The 21,482-nt window shown below is 44.1% G+C and overlaps 1 protein-coding gene across 2 annotated transcripts; it reads left to right on the top strand.

Moving 5' to 3' along the window:
• The first annotated feature begins 14,330 nt into the window (after positions 1–14,330).
• On the top strand, positions 14,331–20,979 carry rcbtb1 (regulator of chromosome condensation (RCC1) and BTB (POZ) domain containing protein 1). 2 transcript variants are annotated; one of them, XM_019271139.2, is made up of 14 exons: positions 14,331–14,466; positions 14,569–14,598; positions 15,389–15,686; positions 15,880–16,030; positions 16,342–16,508; positions 16,922–17,080; positions 17,168–17,275; positions 17,352–17,494; positions 17,757–17,820; positions 18,426–18,552; positions 18,667–18,793; positions 18,876–19,027; positions 19,118–19,248; positions 19,748–20,979. In XM_019271139.2, the coding sequence occupies exons 2-14, from the start codon at positions 14,582–14,584 to the stop codon at positions 19,886–19,888; spliced, it is 1,785 nt and encodes a 594-aa protein (XP_019126684.1). In that variant the 5' UTR covers positions 14,331–14,466; positions 14,569–14,581; the 3' UTR covers positions 19,889–20,979. The 2 variants fall into 2 exon arrangements, with proteins under 2 accessions (XP_019126684.1, XP_019126685.1); XM_019271140.2 differs by lacking the exon at positions 14,569–14,598 and having other exon boundaries at positions 14,357–14,466.
• Positions 20,980–21,482: the final 503 nt, after the last annotated feature.

Below are 21,482 nucleotides of genomic sequence, written 5' to 3'. Positions count from 1 at the left end.
ATGATAGTGATGCTGGTTCATGTGGAGGAAACCGAGGGAACTCCATTCACACAGTTTGTAGCAGAAAACGCTCTGGAGCAGAAAGTATGCAGTGTTTTGTTTTATTTAAGGGGTGAAGTTAAGATGAGACTGTCTGTGGTTATCTTGTGTTGAAAGTTCTAATCTTTTGATTAGATTATATCAAACTGTGTTTTTGAGACTATTATGCCATTTCTTTTGTCAATCTTCTCTTTGTGATTTCATCTACTTGACCCTAGCCTCCCTTTTTACTGATACTGAGTTGAATTTGTTACTCTCAATGTAAATATTTCCTCCGATTTAAACCCGTGAATCACAGGGTGGCTTCTAATGTAGAAACCACCAAGATGAGAAGAGGTGGAAGATGAGGAACGTCTTCAACGCTCAACCCAACTCCCGATACAGGTTGTGTTCGTCTCACGACTCGATTACTGTAACGCTCTCCTGATGGGCCTCCCAGCCTGCACAGTGGAGCCTTTTCAGATGATCCAGAACGTGGCGGCGTGCCTGGTTTTCAATCAAACTTAAAGGTCAAACATTACGCTCCTGCTCATCGAGCATCCCTAATGCTTGCAACGTCTCCGGTTCTGCTGTTCCCTCCCGACCGTTGCCCTCCTCCAATGAACGATGCCTGGCTCTGCCATCCGTTCACTCAGGCCAATCCAAACGCTTCTCGTCTGTTGTTCCCCATTGGAACATGCTCACCGGTTCCTACCAGATCAAAACCTAGTACCTCATCTCCAAGAACTACCAACAACTGGACATGCTAAATCTATCCCTCTCTGCAGCTGTCACAGTATTTATTGACAGCCTTACTGTTCTGTTGTATGGAGAAATGTTCAGGCGTTCTAAACATGGGTTGGCTCTGAAATCCTCTCATTTATTTGGCTGCACTGTAACAACAAACTGCACCTCGGTTTCTCTTCTTCTGTCACGTTTCTGAGAGATTAGCCGCTCGAGACGTGTTTGCTCGCCTCAGTGGCTGATAGATGTGTTGTTACGACGCACAGCTGTATGTTACCTCTGGCAACCACAGGAGATTATAGCTCTGAAAAAACATGACGGTAACATCCTGAATTATTTGAAACAGATTGTCTCAGATCTTTCCTATCAGCGCAAAACATTTACAGTTAGGAATATATCTAATAACATCTATTAAATTTACTCCCTAGACTAGAGGGTGGATGCAGTGTTTCTGGGGATTTATAGACCGAATAGAAATCTATAAAACTAATATTCAAAAAGTCATAGCTACCCGACGACAGCAAGTGTAGTAAGAAAGAAACTGAAACTTTCAGCTTGCTTCTTATTCAATCACACACACACACACACACTAAACAAAGCTGTGTTTCCGTCTTCCCAGAGGACCTTCACTAAATAGTGCAATTCAGAGGGAAAAATGCCAGTGAACGCTGAGTCAGCAAAACTGCCGCCACCTCCTTGTACAGCAGGTCCATATTTCACCAACACCAACTGCTGCGTGTGTATGTGTGTATATATATTACGCATAAACGCACACATACACACTAAAAAAACACCAGAGAGAGAGAGTTCAGACGTTTTCTTTAATTAAAAGTGAAGCAGCTAAATGGTGCCGGATGCTATAAATCTACGCGCTTGGCTGCAGGATGCCAGGCTGGAAAGTTTCTCTCAAAGATAGTTCATCCTTCTTTGCATCCCCCACTGTGTGTGTGTGTGTGTGTGTGTGTGTGTGTGTGTGGGTGAGACAGTCTTCCATTAGCTAATCACCCAACATGACAAATCAACATATGCAAACGCCAAGTTTCTGAATTCCAGTTTACACAACGTCACTGTGGTCGGCGTTGGAGCAGAAAACAAGGGCGAAACTTTGAGCTCGGCACTTTCACCACGACGTAGTGATGTAATAAACGTGCAGTGATTTAACACTGAAACAAACCGGGCAGCGGCGGACCAGCAAAATGACGTTTTATGGTCCCCAAAGAGAGTAGATGGATCAACATGCAGTTTCCAGTTAGAAAGAGCTGTTTGACAGCGAGGTAGCTTCCATTTTGCGACTCCAAACTGGATCTACACATAAATATCTCATACAAGCACACTTCAAATAACCCGAACTAACCCTTTAAACATCAGGCATACTGAAAGCGGTGGCTCAAAGTCTGTCCGCGTCCAAAAAAAGGAAGTTCGAAACTTGCCGGGTAACTCGTTAGGAGGTCATGCTCCGTGGTGTTAATATATCTCGGAGCGCACATGTTCTCTACCTTCGAGCCAGTTCATCAAAAAAGCAAAGAGGAGCACCATGTAAGAGGGAATCAAAGCCCGGAGAACACAAAGACACAACCAGTCATGTGACACTTTGCAAATTGCAGGCAGTGTTGTGTTGGCAGGCAGTTCTTTCTTTCTTTTTGCTAGTACCACTGTTTATTTCCGTGGAGCGAATGAGTCCTTTCACCTGCGCCAACACATCAATATTGATTGCTTCGTCTGTTTTCACCTTTAATCTGCCAGATTAGAGCTTTCTGTTCGGTGCCAAGGACTCGTTCTTGCTCTGGTGTTTTCCCACAGATTACTTTTTTTCCTTCAAATGTTTGAGCACTTGTTTTTCTCAGGAAAGACAAGTCGCCTCTCTTCTGTATGTGCTTCTGTGACAAACTCCTGTCTCCTGCAAGTGTGGGCGCAGTTCGGCTCGTCACACAGATACAGCGATGAGGTGTTTGCCTTCATAGCCGCCGAACAGAGCTGATTTATTGCGTGTTTGTCCTTTTTACACATCAGCTCCAAACCAAACGGTGCTTTGTAATCACTCAAACTTTTCAGCGTTCCATCAGGATATCCACTCTGTTCGCTTGTCTTGTCTGTGGTTCCTCAGATATTTCCTCTACGCAGCCACATAGCGACGTTAATGTAAAGAGAAACAGACTTTCAAGTGGCCACATAATGACACTGTTGCAGTGTGGTAACTCTTGAGGGCTTGGACGCAGGGCAGAGTTGATGGGAACGTCTACTTGCATACTACTTTCTTGCTGTTTCCTCTGAAAGCCAATAGATTGAACCACAAAATTGGTTTCATTTGGGCTTAAAATAATCCTGTTTTGGCAGGTGTCCCCGCTGGTCCCAGCTCAACACCAAACCAAGTCTCCTTTTTCTTTGCCTAAATATCTTTTGTTTGGCTCCAAACAATGAGGCAGTGACAGTGCAACCCAGAAGCAATTTTTTCGAAACATTTGGCTGTCACAGACGTGACATTTCATGTTTTTTTCCCCCTACAATTTAGCTTGGTTTGGCCGAAGTTCAGAAAAAGAGAGAGGAGAGGAAAAACAGAGCGGTTACAGATATCCACATGTCTTGGTGTAGTGGTGAACTTTCCTTTTAACTGATAGATGAGGTGTCTTCGAGCAAGACGCAGAAAAGCAACCAGCTAAAAGGCTTGCCTGTAAACTTACTGTCTATAAAACAATATAAACTCAGATCATAAGTGGCACCATTTGTGGTTACAAATGTGCAGAATCATAACTGCAAATTTCACCTGTCAGCTATCGGGGCTATTGAGAGTACAATGCAAGTCGTACAATTCAAGCATTATGAAGATAAAGCAGGAAAAACAATATAAGAACAATACAACAGTAAAAACTATAAGTACTACAAGAGTTTTTAGCAAGCTCAGCTGTTCAGGGGATGTAGAGGAGGGACAACTGCAGACGCTCGGTCACCTTCAGGTTTAATCTAGATTTCAGGACAACCAGAAAGTCTCAGTCAGTATTGCTCAGAGGTCTGACTGAGGTCAGGTGCTTTAGAGGTGATGATCTCTACAGTCAACTGGTAACCAGTGTGACCTAAGACATGCCATTTATAAAACTGAAGCTGAGATCAAGCGGCAACCTCCAGTGGTGGAAAGTAAAGCCAATGTGTTAGTGCTAAAAATTGTAAATCCTCAAACGTCCACTTGAGGCTGGCTCCAGAAGTGAGTCAGTCTCCATAAGTCCCCATGTTTCACAGCAGAAATAAACATGTTTACAGCCTGGTACAAAAAGCAGTTTTGGTCTCTGTAGCTAATTTCCCCGTTCATGACAACTGTACTGAGGGTGAATTTATATACAACTCACCTGTTCAGATTATATTAAGGCTTAAAGTTATGCAGGATTAAGAGCGTGGACGCTTTGATTGACAGGCTGTGCTGTTACAGATGGCTTGTTTGGACACCCAGGCTTCATTCAACCCGCCTCAGGTCCACAGACGATCCACGTCTTTGCCGATATTTAGATTAACAGGGAGGTGGAAGAAGCAGTACATCCAACCTGCATATTTTCAGCTTCAAAACAGTGCTTGGGAAACCTGCAGGTGACGTCGCTGAGGCTCTGTCCATTTTTTACACTGTGATTGGCTGAGATACCGAAGAGCGACTCAGGGTGGCGAATCACAGCAGTCAAGATGGGAGGGAACAAAAACATGAATGAAATCAGATCTTGACACGACACGATGCAATAGACTTTAATGATGCCACACTGGGGAAATTCACTTCAGCTCGTGTACACGAGGTGGATAAGGAATTACTCACAAGTGAGAAACATACCTCAAGCTGGTCTGACAGCTGTTGCGATGAAGGACCTGTGGTATACATATTAAAGCTGCAACGACTGTCATTATCAACTATATCACATGTTTAAATGTAAATACTGAATTAGGAAGTTGTGCCTGGACGTTCTAACTCACTTAAACAAGTGAGAAATCATCCAAATAAACAACAAATCACTTTTTGTTGATCGGTGAATCGATGAATGAACCAGTCATACAAACAACACCCAGTACTTCTTGTGAATGTTGCACAGGAGGTGGATTCAATAACACAAACAAGGGCTCGGTGACATCCCCACCTGGTTAATACACCTGCTGTGCAACGTCAAGGCATCCATTTACCTCTAACACCCGGCCCATGTGACTTCAAAAAGTTGCTATTCGCCCTCTAAACGCTGTGCTGAGGGGTGCAGAGGCCAGCTCTGTGCAACCGCAGTGTCAATACGCCAATAAATGTCAACAATGTGCACTTCCTGTTGCCGGTGCCAATGTCAATCTCACACACATAGACACAGAGCGCAAACTATACAATCTGGTTGACTCATCATCCAGGCACTTTGTTGATGAACCCACGTGACAGGCTGATTTTTGAACACAAATCCAACTTGAGAACATCAGAGGATGGACATGTCTGATGATTAACACACTGACCCGAGTAGGGGAAAGTTGTATCACCTTTCAGAGCATCGAACCTCACACTGAAATGTCTGCATGACATAAGAAACACTCACACACTTTCTCCCCCAGTCCCACAGTATGCACTGAACATCCACAGTGGAAGTCTAAATAAGGCCATGTGCTGTTTAATCATGCAGGTTACTGGAGCCTGAACGGGTCTGCATGCTGCATTACACTTGATTTTCTGCAGCATATCTGCCACGCACAGCACGCACGCACTCTCTCTCTCTCTCTCTCCCACCCGCACTGTAGTCAGTTTCTGTGCTAATAAGTTATCACTCCACCTCCACCTCCACCTCCCCATCAAACCCTCCCTCCCTCCTCCTCCCTCCCCTGTAGTGCACTCACTTGCTGCACAACTGCGATTGCAGAGAAACACCAGCAAGCGCACACACACACACACACACACACACAACAAAGTCTTTTCTCTATGACACCCACACCCGCACGCACACACGCACACACGCACACACGCACCCAGAGAACAAACTCACCAGTTGGGTTCTTGTTTTTCTTGAGGCTCCTGCCACAAAGACACTGCAGCATATGCGATCCTTTGCTGAAAATGTTGTTCCAAATAAACCGCATGGATTTGGCCGAGACGGGGGAGGAGGTGGAAGAGGAGGAGGAGGAGGAGGAGGAGGAGGTGGAGGAGGTGGGGGACGAGAGGCGCTCCGGATGCGGCAGCCTAAAATTCACCCACCGCATGGGGGCTGATCCGCCCCCCTGTTTGCATGCCAGCAGAGCCGGCCAGCTGTTGGGCTCAGTTCGGCGGTGCTTCGGCCCCCCAATCTGCACCATAGACAAGAATAAGAGCAGGAAGCCCGGCTCGTCGCCCGGTTTCTCGCCCGGTTCCCCCACGAGCCCAGAGACCAGCAGCCGCACGTATTCCGCGTCGACGTCGTCCCCGTGCGGCAGGAAAAGAGCAACCGCTGCGGCGCTTTTCTCCGCGGTCTCCGCCTCCGGCTGCCCCAGCGGCCGGTGGTCCTCAGCGGAGGAGGAGGATCGGTCGCTGCTGCTGCCGCCCGGCCGCCGCGGCGTGAAAAGCCCCCGAGCGCTCCGCTTCAAATGGCGTCGTCTGCCGCGCGGCGCGGGGAGAGGAGGAGCGGCAGCGGCGGACACGCATGCGGCTGCTGCGCTAGCGTGAAGTCGGCGGTACGCGGCAGCTGTCGGCTTCTGCACAAAAAACCATTGCATATTAGTGGGGATGGCAGGGGGTCGGTGCGTCCGTCCGTCCGTCCGGGAGGGGGGGAGGAGGAGGAGGAGGAGGAGGAGGTGCGGATACCGGGTGTCCGTCAGAAAGTCGGTGGCATCCCTGTAACCGTACAGCAGGCAAGTACTGCAGCAGGGGGGCTCCTTTCCAAACACACACACTCACTCTCTCTCTCTCACACACACACACGGTGGATGCAGAATCCGTTCCCCGGCAGCAGCAGCTGATGCTCGGGTCTCCTGTCAGGCAGAGACCGGGCAGGTGAATCACTGCAGGGGCTCCGTGCGCGCTCCTCTTTAAAAAAGTCTTTATGAATATTTGATCCGCGTTTCGGCCTCCACTTCTCAATAATCCATAAGCTCCAATGCGCCAAGATACTGCTGCTGTCTGTCTGTCTGTCTGTCTGTCTGTCTGTCTGCCTGTCTCCTCTTCCTCTCCTCCTCCTCCTCCTCCTCCCCTCTTCCTCACCTTGCTAATAAAAAAAGAAGCAGCTGGACTCTGCTGCCTCCACCTCTCCACAAACTACACCGGGAACAAGCAGCAGCAGCAGCAGTAGTTGTTGTAGTAGAAGAAGACCGGCTCCGGCTCGTGCATGGTCCTCTCGTGCTCCTTCCTCCTCCTCTTCTTCAGCAGCAGCGCTCGAGACGACCGACGGCCGGCGGGGCGCGAGGAGGTGCACTGACTATCTATAACCAACCAGAGACCAAGCGAGCGCGTGTTCCGTCTGCCACTTTCAAAATAAAAGTAAACATTTAGTAGTTTACATTATTAAAATGTGTTATTTTTATTTTATACATGAAGGTTTTGTTATATTTTTATGTCAAGTGAAGGCTGAAAATTTTACTTAATAAATATAGATTCATAATAAGGAAGGACATTTTTGGAGGAAGTGTACAGCCTTATTTGAGTTGCCTATAGGCTTACTACAGCATTCATTTATTTATCTTTATATTGCTTGGTTTGTTTTTTCTAAGCAGTCTTCCTCTGTTTTCTCTTGATAACGAGTTCATTTCATTTGTTTTCTCGAGATCTCGAGTTGTTTTACGTCATCCTGTCCAAATAGCAAATGTTATTCTGAGATAATGGGATCTCAAGATAACTTTGTTCTCCTGAGATGATGAGAAAACAAAAGGATAGTCTAGTCTATCATTCAGTGTAGCAATGTCAGAGGAACAGGAGAATGTTGCAGCTGCAGTGGTTTAATACACTAGGCTACCCTTTTTGTTAATTCTGCGTTGTTATCTCAGGAATACAAAGTTTCATTATCTTGCAATCTATAGAAAATTATCTCAGGATTATTTTCGACATGACACAAGTAAACAGAGGCAAAAGAATGCATGAATGTGTGACTGTTAGGGCTTCCATAGTATTTTCTTAAACAGGCAATATATTTAAAAAAGAAATAGAGTACATTTATTCAAATTAAAAAATAATTACATTCCCTTCCTTATTATGAATCTGTATTTATTAAATTAACATTTCAGGACATTTTTATTTCATAAAACAAAAATACAGCTTTCAGTTGACATGAAAATACAAAACCTTCATACAAATGTGACCTTCTTGTCTGTACCTGCAAAACATTTTATTTTTTCTTTAAGCAACCACAGCTGCGCTCCCTTCTCTTTAACGTGTTTTATTCTGAAAGAAAACTTACATCCTGCTCCCCCCGTGCACTTTGACGCAGCCTTTCCTCACAGGAGCTGTTTGCAGTTGCGTAGACACGTGGTTCCCACACCGTCAGTATCTGGACTGACTGGATATGTACCGACAATATTTGGGGAGGGGACGGAGGGTCGGCTGTGAGATGACTGATATGAGGGCGAGAACACAGCACAGATTTGTCTCTGTGTGTGTTTGCTTGTTTTGGTTGTTTTAGGAGCGCAACATTGTTTGGGGTCGTTGCTCCAAACTCTGTCCAGAAATCAGCCAGTTTAACGCAGCCAAAAGTGCGCACCTGTTGCGTAAGACTCGGGGTCTTCCAGTCAGTTCCTCTGGCGTAATAACAACACTTAATCTGCGCATTGTCCTGTGGTTGAACCGTCAAACAGTTTGTTGAGTTATTAAGGTTGACATCTTGTTGGATGAAGTGTTTCTTGGTGTATTTATATGATTAAAGGCTCGAGTGTTTGGGGCGCACGACTGAAAATGCTGCAGTGGTCTGTGGTGCTGTCCGTGGTGCTGAATCCACACCAGCTGCTAAACTCTAAGAGTCTCAGCCACTAACTAGTGTCAGAGCGGTTAAATAAACAAATCTAACTTCATTATTTTGCAGATTTAAATCATCAAACCCAATAAAACCTTCCATGGGTCTGCTGAGGGAATGAAAGAGAGAGAAAGGTCTGTGTCATCATGACATGTGGAAAGGCTTTTTTAAAAAACACACCATCCATTCTCCAGATTAGGTTTGTGCCTGTGAATCATTCAGTTCATAAACCAAAGCAGCAGTGCCTTTGATGTTTGCAGTGTGGGCTATTGAAATTAAGGAGAAACGGAGGCAAGCTGTCATCAAATATATGACAGTAAACATTCAGGCAGGAGTTAATGCATCAAAATGGTTTGGTTGCTTTCCTGAGAAGAAGCGAGAGTCCTAAGCACACCATCATGACCCTCCTTCAACTGTGTGCTTACACAACAGTCAAACTCACCTATAAAAACATAACAAACGAGCAGAAAAAATATTAGTTTGTAAAGTTTTTATAGCAGTTTTTAAAGAAGTGGACACATTTTATTCTTATCACACACTGAAGCTTCCTGCAGTGATGTGGAAATGAACTCCAGGGTGTGTCAGTACACTGTGACATCACTGTAGGGCGTGGTTAAAGGTGCAATTAAGAGCATATAAAAACATTAATTAAACCCTCACATTTCGTGTCATTTGTTTTACCAACCGATCAACAACAGTTTTTAGTATTCTGATGTTTCATTTCAAACTTTTTCTCTACAACTCTGCTGTTATTTCTGTAAAGAAGCAACATGTGTTTATTCTAATCGATAAATAATTAATATTTACTACTATCACCACACAACCTTATTATTGTATGTCACCAGGAAAACCAATGGATCGCTTCATGGCACACAACAAAACGGTCAGGTGCTGTTTTGTTTGCACAAATGTTGGGAAGACTGAAAGATTAATGACTCACAACATTAACCTCCTTAATAAAGACAAACAGGATGAAGACCAGGTGGCTTGAAAAACAATTACAACCTCTATCCAACAAAGATTTATGGGTGTAATCTCTGAGAAAAGAACAAATATAACCCACTATCTGTATCCAGCATGGTCTCATTTGTTCACAGTGATCATATCAAGCCCTCACAGTTTATCTAGAAATTGCCACACACACACACACACAGCACCTTGAATCGTTCACCTGGGACTAAACGGCCAAATCCAGCCGTGTGAAAGACATTTGCATGTTTTTAAGCTGTCAGACTCAAATGCACTGCAGTGGCACAAATGACCAATTACAGGCAAACACTGAACTTCCTGGAACAAAACATCACTCTCAGCTGCATTGCAGTGCTGCAAATGAGTCCTGGATAATGGTCCTGACAAACAGACACGGCTCTTGCTCATCCAGTCTTGTATTTTGTGACATTTGGATCACAACAATGACCACACACACACACAAAAACAGTCATTACTGCAAGATGATTGACGTCTGGCAGATTTATTAGTTTCTCTTTCACACTCCGTTCACGTTTTGTTCCGAGGAGCTTAAGGCTGCAGCGTCGAAGTGCTGTCATCAAGATGTAATATATCATGTGTGTGTGCGCACAGAGAGCTGCTTCATACAGCATACATAGATGTGCGTGTACAGTCTGTGTGTGTTTTTGTCACAATGCACTTAATAGTGTAGCTGGAAAAAGGAAGGAGGGGAGCAGCGAAGAAGGGAAAATGAAAGTAGTGATAGAGAGAGACAGAGAGAAGGAGTGGGAGGAAGAAAAATAAGGGCAGCAAAATCTAAAAAAAATCAAAGTGAGTCAGTCAGAATTCATAAAAATCTAATGAAGCAGAGAAGAGGTGACTTTTAACACAGTATTACAGAGACAGGAAGGTGGAGATAAAAAGTTCATAGCCTCTGAAAATATTGTCCTAAGCCCCATTTGATTTATTTCTATGGGAACAGGGTGTTTGTAGAAAAAGGTGTCAGTTCAGTTTGGTCTAAGTTTGCAGAATAAGAACAGGCAAGTCGTGTAACAATAAAAATAACATACAGAGGCTCAATGTGGACGAGAGTGCTCCCCCAATTGACCCTGGGGGTGACTCTGCAACAAAAAGCATGAAGCACAGCACTAATCACATAACAATACAGTCATATTACACATACCAAACACAACTTAAACACCAAATATTTACGCTGTGTGCCATCTCAATTGACTCAGAGCCAGTGACATACATACCGATACTTACACATCTGAACAAATGTCTCGAGTGTACACTTTATTATGGCACCAAAATGATTCAAATAGACCTTGTAGTTGCAGAGATATACTCTGTTCACTGGGTATGTCGTTTTCGTTGTCAGTGTGCCGACATTCTCTGCATTGATACAAGATCTGATGTACAGATACACGTGCAGGCTGTCAAAGTTATTGTGCCGTTGACCACTTTTTCATCCAGATTGGGAAGCCATTGTCGCCTCAGAGCAAGAAGAAGGTTCCTGACTCGAATCGCTCTGTGAAGTTTGCATCACAGTCCAAAAACGTGCACGTAACAGGTTAATTGATGACTCTAAATTATCCTTAGGTGTGAATGGTTGTTTGTACCCCACCTCTCACCCAAAGTCAGCTGGGGTAGGCTCCAGCAGTTACAGATAATGGATTTTTTTTTTTTGTTTGTTTTTTTGTTTTTTTGATTTTAGCATCAAAAATGAATTCATTTTTAGGCTGCTCACTGTTTGATGCAGTGTTTTTCCACCAGGATTCAATGTTTTCTTCACCAGAATTGTATTCCTTGTAACACTGAGAGTGTTTTATTTGGAGGCAAATGTCATCTGTCATTTTCTTATAATAGGTTCCATGGAAAGAAGTAGAGACACAGTTATGACTTTCGCTTTCGTTGTGTCGAGCACATAACTATGAGCTATGAGCACATGGACTTTAATATCCACAAGACAACCCGTCCAAGTTAGGTTAATTTATTTGGCCAGTTCAGTGTTTTTATTGTTAGATTTCAGTGAATTCTCTGCAGGTGGTGCTTCTTTTTTAGGTTTAGTCAGACTACCTGCGCACCAGAAGACACAATAGCAGATGGAAGCCTCTTCGGGGCAGTACACCACAGGTGAAAGAAATCTGACTTCAGACTGAATTAAAAGGGCTTTAAATGTTTTTTTTATTGATCTGAATCTATAAGATGTACTTCAAGCACCTTGAGTCACGGCGATTTATGACTGACAGCACGTCAGAGTGGCAGATTTGTAGATGTAGCCTGTAAGATCCTGCAGTGGACACCGGGGATAGTGAGAAGTGGGTTAGCGCTAAACCTGCTGATGCATTGATCTGTTGGCTGCAGCTCTGAGAGAAAAGCACAACATGGCTCACGTCCAGGGAATATCATATAACTGCAGTGTAAGCCACAGAACAGACTGCAACACAAGTGCTGCTGGACAGAAAGTGGAGCCCAAATTAGAAATGACTATCCTGATTGGTATGCCTTCACAATTAATATGATCCCGTGTGATATAAAAATAATTAAAATGGTTCTTTTGGACACATCAAACTCTGGGTGACAACACATTTTCAGCATGTTCACCTCAGCTGAGCGAGAAAAGCTGCTTGTCATGATCAACCAGAGACTAATCTTTAAAATTTAGCCCTTTTCAGGATTATCCAATATTTGCAAGCCATCATCACAGTCTCTTACTGAATCATGACAGCTGAACTGATCCCATTTTCAAACCTGAAAGCTTAAACTCTCATTGTCAGGCTCTGAAACACTGAGAGAATCCCAAATGATGCAGCACATCCAAAGCCATGAGCCTTGATTTATGTAGTAGAACTCCACCTACTGGTTCTCAGGGAAAATTACAAATACATGAAGCGATGCTGACCACTGCAGGGTTTTTGTGGATAATCAACTAGTGAAAGTACCGATTGGAGGAGGAGATGATATGGATGATGCATGATGAGAACGTCATGCATCCTCTGTAGTAAAGAAATATGGTGCAAACTAAATCTTTCTGTGGGTGTTGTGGCGCCTTTTGAATCTAAATCAACACTGAAATATTGGGTGTAGCCTTCTCTGAGTCCACTCCCTGCATGAGTTGCAGGAGCTTCTGGCTGAACTCGCTCTGCTGTTTGATCAGTAGGTCAACAACCAGCCCCAGGGGCTCCAGATCAGTCCCCAGCCCAGTGTGTAAGTGTGTTAGCGGCATCTAGTGGCAAACTTGCAGACTGCAACCAACTGAACACCCCTCATCTCTACCCCCTACTCCTTTCATGCTAATGGGAGAACCTAATGTGGGTATGAAACTCATGGAAATCGTCCTATCTACAGTTTGTGTTTGGGTTATTCATTCTGGACTACTGTAGAAACATGGCAGACTCAAATGCTCAAAAATGCTCATTCTAAGGTGACAAAAACAAAACAAGTCTAATTTTCAAGTGATTATTAAGGTGACAAAAACAAAACAAGTCTAATTTTCAAGTGATTATACACAAATTAAATCACACTTATGACTAGTATATTCCATATTTAGCCAATAAATTACTCAAAAACATACACACTGGACCATTAAATGTCCATGCAAAACGCAGGGTACACCGTGTACGAGTCTCCAGCTTATCGCAGGGCCCATAGAGACAAACAACCGTTCACACTCACATGCACAGCTTCTAGTCACCAATTAACCTATTAAGTACATGTTTTTGGACTGTGTGTGTGTGTGTGTGTGTGTGTGTCCACACCGTGCCACCCACCTTTTAAATGTCTCAAAATGAAAAGAATTGTGCTCATATTTTTGCTCAATAATCATGAATTCTTAACAGTTCTGAATCATTATATAAAATGCAAAAAATTATAAATAAAACAAACAACTTAAAATAAAACAATAACACTTAAATATACATACATTCTCATATTTTTATAAAACCTCTTCTCTGCAAATGTTCAATATCTCTGTAAATGTTTAATCTCTCTGTACATATTTAAATTTAGAGCTATCTCAGGATCATTTTAATATATCCATACTGTGTTATAGGTTAATTCTAACCTATGTTCAATGTATGTTTGCATGCTGCTACTGGATGCTTGAATTTCTTTCGCTATCTATCTATCTGTCTATCTGTCTGTCTGTCTATCAGACAGATTTAAGATGATTTTTAATGAAACAAACACCTCATCAGACGTTTCTCTGTCATCACATCGATGACAGTCTTCTCTCTGTATTTTAGGTGGTTTCAAGTTGCCTATTAAGAGGTTCTAGTGGCTGTTGAGGAGGTTCCAGTGTTCGTTGAGGAGGTTCCAGTGTTCGTTGAGGAGGTTCCAGTGTTCGTTGAGGAGGTTCTAGTGTTCGTTGAGGAGGTTCTAGTGTTCGTTGAAGAGGTTCTAGTGATCGTTGAGGTCGTTTAGGAGGTTCTAGTGGTCGTTGAGGAGGTCGTTGAGGTTCTAGTGTTCGTTGAGGAGGTTCTAGCGTTTGTTGAAGAGGTTCTAGTGGTCGTTGAGGTTCTAGTGGTCGTTGAGGAGGTTCTAGCGTTTGTTGAGGAGGTTCTAGCGTTTGTTGAGGAGGTTCTAGTGGTCGTTGAGGAGGTTCTAGCGTAGCTTTAAATACAGCTCTCTTATAGGTTTTCTGTCTGTCTGTGTCTATCTATCTGTCTGTCTATCTGTCTGTCTATCTGTCTGTCTGTCTATCTATCGGTTGTTCATCTAATGACCGCTGGGGGCAGCAGCACGCATGCGCCATGCACTCCCGCCTGTAACAGACGAAGAAGAAGCAGCAGCTCGGCTCTACCGTTACCGCTGACAACAACAACACCGGGACACACCGGGACACAGTCCGGTAACTTTCCGCCGTTTATCGTCCGTATTATAGACTGAGGCTGTCTTAGTTACCGAGCTGTTGTCATTAAATGTCTGTGTCTGTCTGTCTGTCTTTTCTCAGTCGACGCGTTGTCATGGAGCGATGTTTTAGGTACGAGGACAGGAAGCTAACATGCTAAAAACATGTTTCACGTTTATACATTTATATTTATCTCCAGGTTTAAAGCGGAGTCCTGGCTTCAGAGTTTAAGCTCGCTGGCTGTGTTTTTTAAACTCACTGTGATGACTCAGGCGCTTTCCTTAATTCACAACTAAAGTAATGAGTCATAGCTGCTGACATTAATATTCACCTGTAAGCAAGAATATTTATACATACATTGGATTTTATGCAGAGTTTCTACATGCACAATATTCAGCATCCTTTTATTTTTAATTATAATAATAGTTTTCATCAGCAGCATTGTTGCATGTTCATTTTTCCAGCTGTCAACAACAGCAGCTTAATATACATACAGATACACAACAATCAAAATAAAGAAACATATCCTTATTTTTTAATATTTACAAGTCTCAGTGCGAGTCATACAAAGTCTGCTCGTGTTGGGCTTACAAATTCAGTCCATTTATTCCAAATGTGTCCGTTTGAATCCTCAAAGAATAAACCAACATTTCCATTCTTTAGTTATTCTTCCACACTGATCATCGAGTGTAGCTGCTACTGAAAACATGCCCCAGATAAAGAGTCTGCTGCTGCTTCGACTGCATGCCATGCCTCATTTCCATGAAACCAGTGGTTCTCCGTCATCACCCGTCGATTAAGAACCGCTGAATATTTTATTTGTTGCATGTGTTGCCTGATCAGCCCGCTGCTGCTTTGTGAAGCCCAGCACTTTGCTCCATGTTTTAAAACATCTCCCCTCTCGTCTTCTCCCTTTGTGAAGTGTCAGCAGGGATGATTCTGCCCCTTGCTCCTCACCTCCTCCTCCAGCGTCACCTCCGTCTCCGCCTCACGTCTTCCCTTGCCCTCGTCACCCCCCTCCCATTCCTCCCTCCTCTCCCTCGTCGACCCTGACCGCCCCTCGCCGCCGCGGAAGGCTGAGTTTCTCGGGAGCCATGGTGGACGTCAGCAAGTGGCCCCTGTTCTCGCTGCTGGACGCCGAGGAGCTCCCCACGGTGCGGCAGGCGTGTGTGTTCGGGACGTCGGCTAACGAGGCCATCTACATCACACACGGCAACGAGGTGAGGAGTGTGTGTGAGACACTAGTGTGTCCTGCCTCTTTCAAGTCTAATATTTAACTTATGAAACTGATGTTTTATTTGATGATGTGTGTATTTTTGTCACTATTTTCTGACATTTTATATGATTAAAATAGAAAATATTCAGCAGGTGAATCCATAACGGAAACCGTGCGTGTGTGTTGTTTTCTCCCAGGTGTTTGTGGTCGGCTTGAACAGCAGCAGCTGCCTCGGCACAGGAGACAGCCTGAGCACCATCGTGCCAAAGAAACTGGACTTCCTGCGAGGAAAGAAGGTAGTCAGCCTGAGCTACGGCAGCGGGCCGCATGTCCTGTTGGCTACCGACGGTAGGTTATTACTTAGACGAGCTAAATAAATTATCTGCTCGCTCACGCAGCGTGTCTCTGCTCCTCTCACCTTTAGCCATGTCGAACACAAGAGCTCTTATCGCCGACGTAACGAACTCGTCCTTTAATTTTAGTTTTCTTTGCGTGCTTGTTTTAAAATATGGAAATCGATATGAATTATTTGCGTCATCTTTCCCTGATAGCGAACAGCTCAGATTTGTGTTTCCAAAATGTAGAAAGAAGCGAATCAGCTGCATAAACTCTTCTGATCTCGACCCTTGTTGTGTCATCTTTGTGTTGACTCCTCACAGACGGACAGCTGTTTGCTTGGGGTCACAATGGCTACAGTCAGATTGGGAACGGGACCACCAACCAGGGACTGACCCCGGTGCTGATCACTTCCAACCTCCCGAACAAGAAGGTGACCGAGGTGGCGTGCGGCTCGCATCACTCCATGGCCCTCACTCTCGACGGAGAGGTAGCTTTTTTTTATTTCGTCATCACTCACTAATTTCACTCATTTATGAATCGTCTCCGGCTCGCTGAGCAGGAACTCGTGTGTTTGTATTTCAAGTTGAGCTTCAGATGGGTCACTTGACGCAGTCGTCTCCTGCTCTGTCGCTGTCAGACTAAGCAGCTTAACTCCACTGGCATTAAAGCTAATTTGGTTGTGTGTGTGTGTGTGTGTGTTTGACGAGCAGGGATGTGTGTTAGCATGTTAAATGTCACTTAATTGCTCTGTTTTGGGTAAACATGTCTTTGTCTGTTTGACTGTGTAGTTGTGTAATCACCCCTGCCCACTGTGCATGTTGTGTGTTAGCATTTTCTCCTTGTGCTATAACTTCACCTGTGTTGAGTCCCTGGTCCTCATCTGCCTTCCTGCCCCTCCAGGTCTTCGCGTGGGGCTATAATAACTGCGGCCAGATCGGCTCAGGCTCCACAGCCAACCAGCCCTACCCAAGGAAAGTCACCGGCTCTCTGCAGGGAAAAACTGCCGTCGCCATCACGTGCGGACAAACGTCCTCCATGACTGTGATCGAAAACGGAGAGGTGAAGACGGCGTCGCGTGAAATCTCAGCGATCCAGATGAGAATTCTGAACTCTGTTGATGAAGAGGATTGTCTTGTGTTTGTCTAGGTTTATGGCTGGGGCTATAACGGTAATGGACAGCTGGGTATTGGCAACAATGGAAACCAGCTGACGCCTTGCCGCCTCGCTGCACTGCAAGGGCTGTGTATTCAACAGGTAACACAACAACCCGTCTGGTGATATCACTTATGCAAATGTTGATTCACTCGCTCACGTGTTGCCTCTTTTCCAGATTGTATCAGGTTACGGCCACTGCCTGGCACTGACAGATGAAGGGCTGCTGTATTCCTGGGGGGCAAACACCTACGGTCAACTCGGGACCGGCAACAAGAGCAACCACCTCAGCCCCACACAGATCATGGCTGACAAAGAGAGGTAGGTAGGTGGGTGGGTGGTGAATAGACTGCATGTTGTTTCCCATCCTGTTAAGACTTCAGCTTCCTATTTCCTGCCCTCATTTCCTCCCTCTGTACCTCAGCCTCCGCTCTCACTCTTAAGTAGACGTAAGTGGGCAAAAGGAAGTCCAAAACGTGTCGTTCACCTTCTTAAACAATGACCACAGAGCAAAAACTGTTCAACACAGTCAGTTTGTTTCTTGCTGTGGCAAAAGCTTGTTAACGCGTCTGTCGTCTAACAGGGTTGTCGAAGTCGCAGCGTGCCATTCAACACACACTTCAGCAGCCAAGACCCAAAGCGGGCAGGTATGTGAAACAATCTTCAATGACTCCATGTGTGTTTTATTTCTATGTGAGTGGATAATGTATTTCCTTCCTTCAGAGTTTGTAGAGGAGTTTAATTAGTCTCCAGTTATAAGTGGGTCCTGTAGTTTACCCATTTATGCAGCTGTAAAATATTTGTCTCACCTCTCTTTAAGTCTGTGTGAAGTAAGAATAAATATGTGTTCTGACTTTGTCAGACCAAAGAAGAAAGTTACAGCTACAAGCAGCCGGTTCATATAAAAGATGTCCCGTGTCCCATTACCGGTGTATTTTCCTCTGGACTCTGCACAAGACCAGTCCAACGTTACATGCACTGACATTACTGTGCACTAGGTCACCTAACGTTACTATAATCATAACATAAGCACACAAGGTACAAGGCGCAGGGGTATATCCTCAAGGTGGCCTCAGCGTGTCATCGAGCCACCCTTTAAGGACCGCCCACAAAATCCTGGACAGCAAACTGGTGAAAAACTGTTTAAACCTCTAACTCTGCATTTCTTTCATTTTCCAATATGTTTGATATATTTTGAAAGAAATCTCAGAATTGTCTAATAGTGCTCAATGGGTTTGTGTTTATCCCTCAGGTGTACATGTGGGGTCAGTGCCGGGGTCAGTCCATCGTCTGGCCACACCTCACACACTTCGTCAACACTGACGACGTCTTCGCCTGCTTCGCCACGCCCTCTGTCATGTGGAGGCTCATGTCTGTGGGTGAGAGAGAGCGTTGACGGATCTTTTGTTAGCATTGTAAAGAGGAAGGATTAGACTACAAAGAAAGAGAGAAAGTGAACAGTGGATGACGGGTGATTGTGCTTTCAATTCCAGAGCACGACGACTTCCTGACTGTCACGGAGGCTCTGAGGAAAGAGTTCGACAGTCCAGAAACGTCCGACCTGAAGTTCAGCGTTGACGGCAAATGTATCCACGTTCACAAAGCCGTGCTGAAGATCAGGTGAGTGTTTTCATGTGCATGTTTACTTTCCACACCCGGCTCTGTATACTGTATATAAACAGTGTTCTCTTGTTTGGAGCAGGTGTGAGCATTTCCGGTCCATGTTTCGCTCCCAGTGGACGGAGGATCAGCAGGAAGTGATAGAGATCGGCCAGTTCTCTTACCCCGTCTACAGGTCCTTCCTGCAGTTCCTCTACACGGACACTGTCGACCTTCCACCCGAGGACGCCATCGGTCAGCACAAATGCCTTATTCGTCCGGACTCTAACGTTTTCTGTCTCTGCGTAGTACTCATTCTGCATCTGTTTCTTGTGTTGGCTGCAGGCCTGCTGGACTTGGCCACGTCTTACTGTGAAAACCGCCTGAAACGTCTGTGTCAGCAGATCATCAAGAGAGGAATCACTGTCGAAAACGCCTTCACTCTGCTGTCTGCTGCCATACGATACGACGCGGAGGTGCAGTATACACAGACTAAACCTTGGCCGACATAACTGTCTATCAGAGGCTGTAGCAGGCTGCTAACAATGTCACGGTAGCGTGGCTATTTACAAACGAGTCTCTGTCAAGATATCTGAATGAAAACCGGTGCTACGGTTACAGTAGCAGCCGAGACTCTCTGGAATTTAAGTCCAGCTGTATTCATGTGTGGCTGTCATTTCATTGTAGTGAGAGCAGTTTTTTTAAACATGGAATAGTCTTACGGTGTCTTGGAGTCTTATTTTGGAGGGATTTTTATCAGTTTGATTGGTCGAAATGGAAAAATTCTGCACCGAATTTGTACAAGCGACGCCAACCCGAGTTTGAGTTTGTTCTGTTGACTCCATGAACATCACCACAGTGGACTGTGCTATGTGTACTGCTGCAGCAGCACTGAATCCTCCAGAGGGATCATGCCATTGTTCATTATGTTCTAATCCTTTATCATGTTTGTGTGTTTTTTTGTTTGTTTTCCAGGACCTGGAAGTGTTTTGTTTCAGGTTTTGCGTAAATCATCTGACTCAGGTGACTCAGACGTCGGCCTTCTGGCAGGTGGACGGAGCCATGCTCAAGGAGTTTATCAGCAAAGCGAGCCGCTGCGGGGCGTTCAAGAACTGACCGGCGAGTTACAAACTCCATTCTGACTCCCGAGTCGATGTGGTTGTGCTCTAAGTGAGGCAGCGGGGTGTGTCAGCGCTCCAACGGTTCTGATCACATTCCCTAAGAGAAACCGATGGCTTTTTTTTATTTTTAAATTGAGTCACATATTTAAGGCACATGCTGCTACATTCACACAGCGACTGGAATTAAAGCTGCATCATCCGTGGATCTTAAATCAGCACTTGGGCCAATTCCTGTGGAGCCGCTCGACCGCATCACATTCTGTACATGCTATACTTGAATTTTTTTGTTTGTTGTTTTCTTAAGTTCTTTCACTTCTGGTTCTCACAGGGAGACCAAAAAAAAAAAACCTGGAGGGAAAAGAACAGAACAGTCCGCGTCTTTGTTAGCGAACTGAAAGAGATGTTTTGTTATAAAAGGGGGGTTAGGTAACTGACTTTACGCTGGCCAGGACACTAATACCACTGTATCCAAACACATCTTTGAGTCTGTCATTTTCAGACAAAAGTTGCTCTCGGATGTGTTTAACTTCACACATCCTGATCCTACTGTTGGTATTCTGTACATATTGGAAGTTAAAAAAATCATGTGGGATGTGTAATATTTCCCTTTTTTTTCCTTTTTTTTATACTCGAGCTCTTTCATTTTTGCTATGTTGCACTTTAAAGAACTGCAACTGCTTCTTTCTTATAATCAGTAAAGCAGTAAGAGTTCAGACATTTAAAACGCAGCAGGAGGGAAGAGTAGAAAGTTAAAGAATGTTGCACAGTAAAGATTTGAGGCACTGTTAGACGACAAGCAGCTTTTTTTGTAACGTATCTAAGGCAGGTTGTATGTTAAAGACGATTTATATTCCTTAATTACCTTATTTTCCTGTAGCGAACTGATCCAATGTGACTTGTTTGTGTTTCCAAATGATTCCTTTAAAAGTTCTTCAGGTTTTGTCTGTAGATGAGGTGTATACACAATGCAAGCTAAAGCAATACGAAGACTTTGAAATGCTCTGTGAGATGTTGTTTCCTTTCCTTCCATCTTGAGTTTATGATGACCAAAAAAACTGCCGGCTGTGTTTGATTTTTTTTTTTTTTGCAGTGTCATCATCAAAGTGTTTGAGCTTAAAGGTCAGCTGGCAGCGAGACCGGACAGATCAGTTTCTGTTTCCTTCGTCCACTCTTGTTAGGTTTCTATTCCTCGATGCACTCACATGCTTGAAACTTAAATTTGATCTTGAGTTTATTATAAAACAAAAAACTGTTTAATTCAGGTCCAAATAACAGGTTAGGTTTCTGTGGAGGTTACTGCAGGTTTACAGTTTTCCTTGTGTTTTTATATATAAAACTGGAAAAAATAAGATTGTTTTGCCTACTGTATTAAGATAAAAGTATATATTTATATTCTGCTTTGTTAAGCCTTTATTTACATAGAACACGTTTGTAAAACTGCTGGTTTAAATTCAACACATAGCATAATGTTTGACTTTGAAGTGATCATCAGCACTACAAGTGGGATTTGTATGACTTTTATTTTGCCGTTGCATAACTGACATGTTTTTTTTTTACATTTAGCAATGAGATGACATGTTTCTGTGAAG

This window comes from Larimichthys crocea, chromosome XIX (genome assembly GCF_000972845.2).
Source record: "Larimichthys crocea isolate SSNF chromosome XIX, L_crocea_2.0, whole genome shotgun sequence".
NCBI classification, from domain to species: domain Eukaryota; kingdom Metazoa; phylum Chordata; class Actinopteri; family Sciaenidae; genus Larimichthys; species Larimichthys crocea.
Note: the sequence above shows the minus strand (reverse complement) of the source record. Positions and strands in the feature narration are given on the sequence as shown.

Excerpts from the sequence above, each read along its gene's own strand:
- rcbtb1 (XM_019271139.2), top strand. Across the intron at positions 16,509-16,921 it reads CCCTCACTCTCGACGGAGAG|GTCTTCGCGTGGGGCTATAA; the intron begins GTAGCTTTTTTT and ends CTGCCCCTCCAG. Across the intron at positions 17,495-17,756 it reads ATCATGGCTGACAAAGAGAG|GGTTGTCGAAGTCGCAGCGT; the intron begins GTAGGTAGGTGG and ends GTCGTCTAACAG.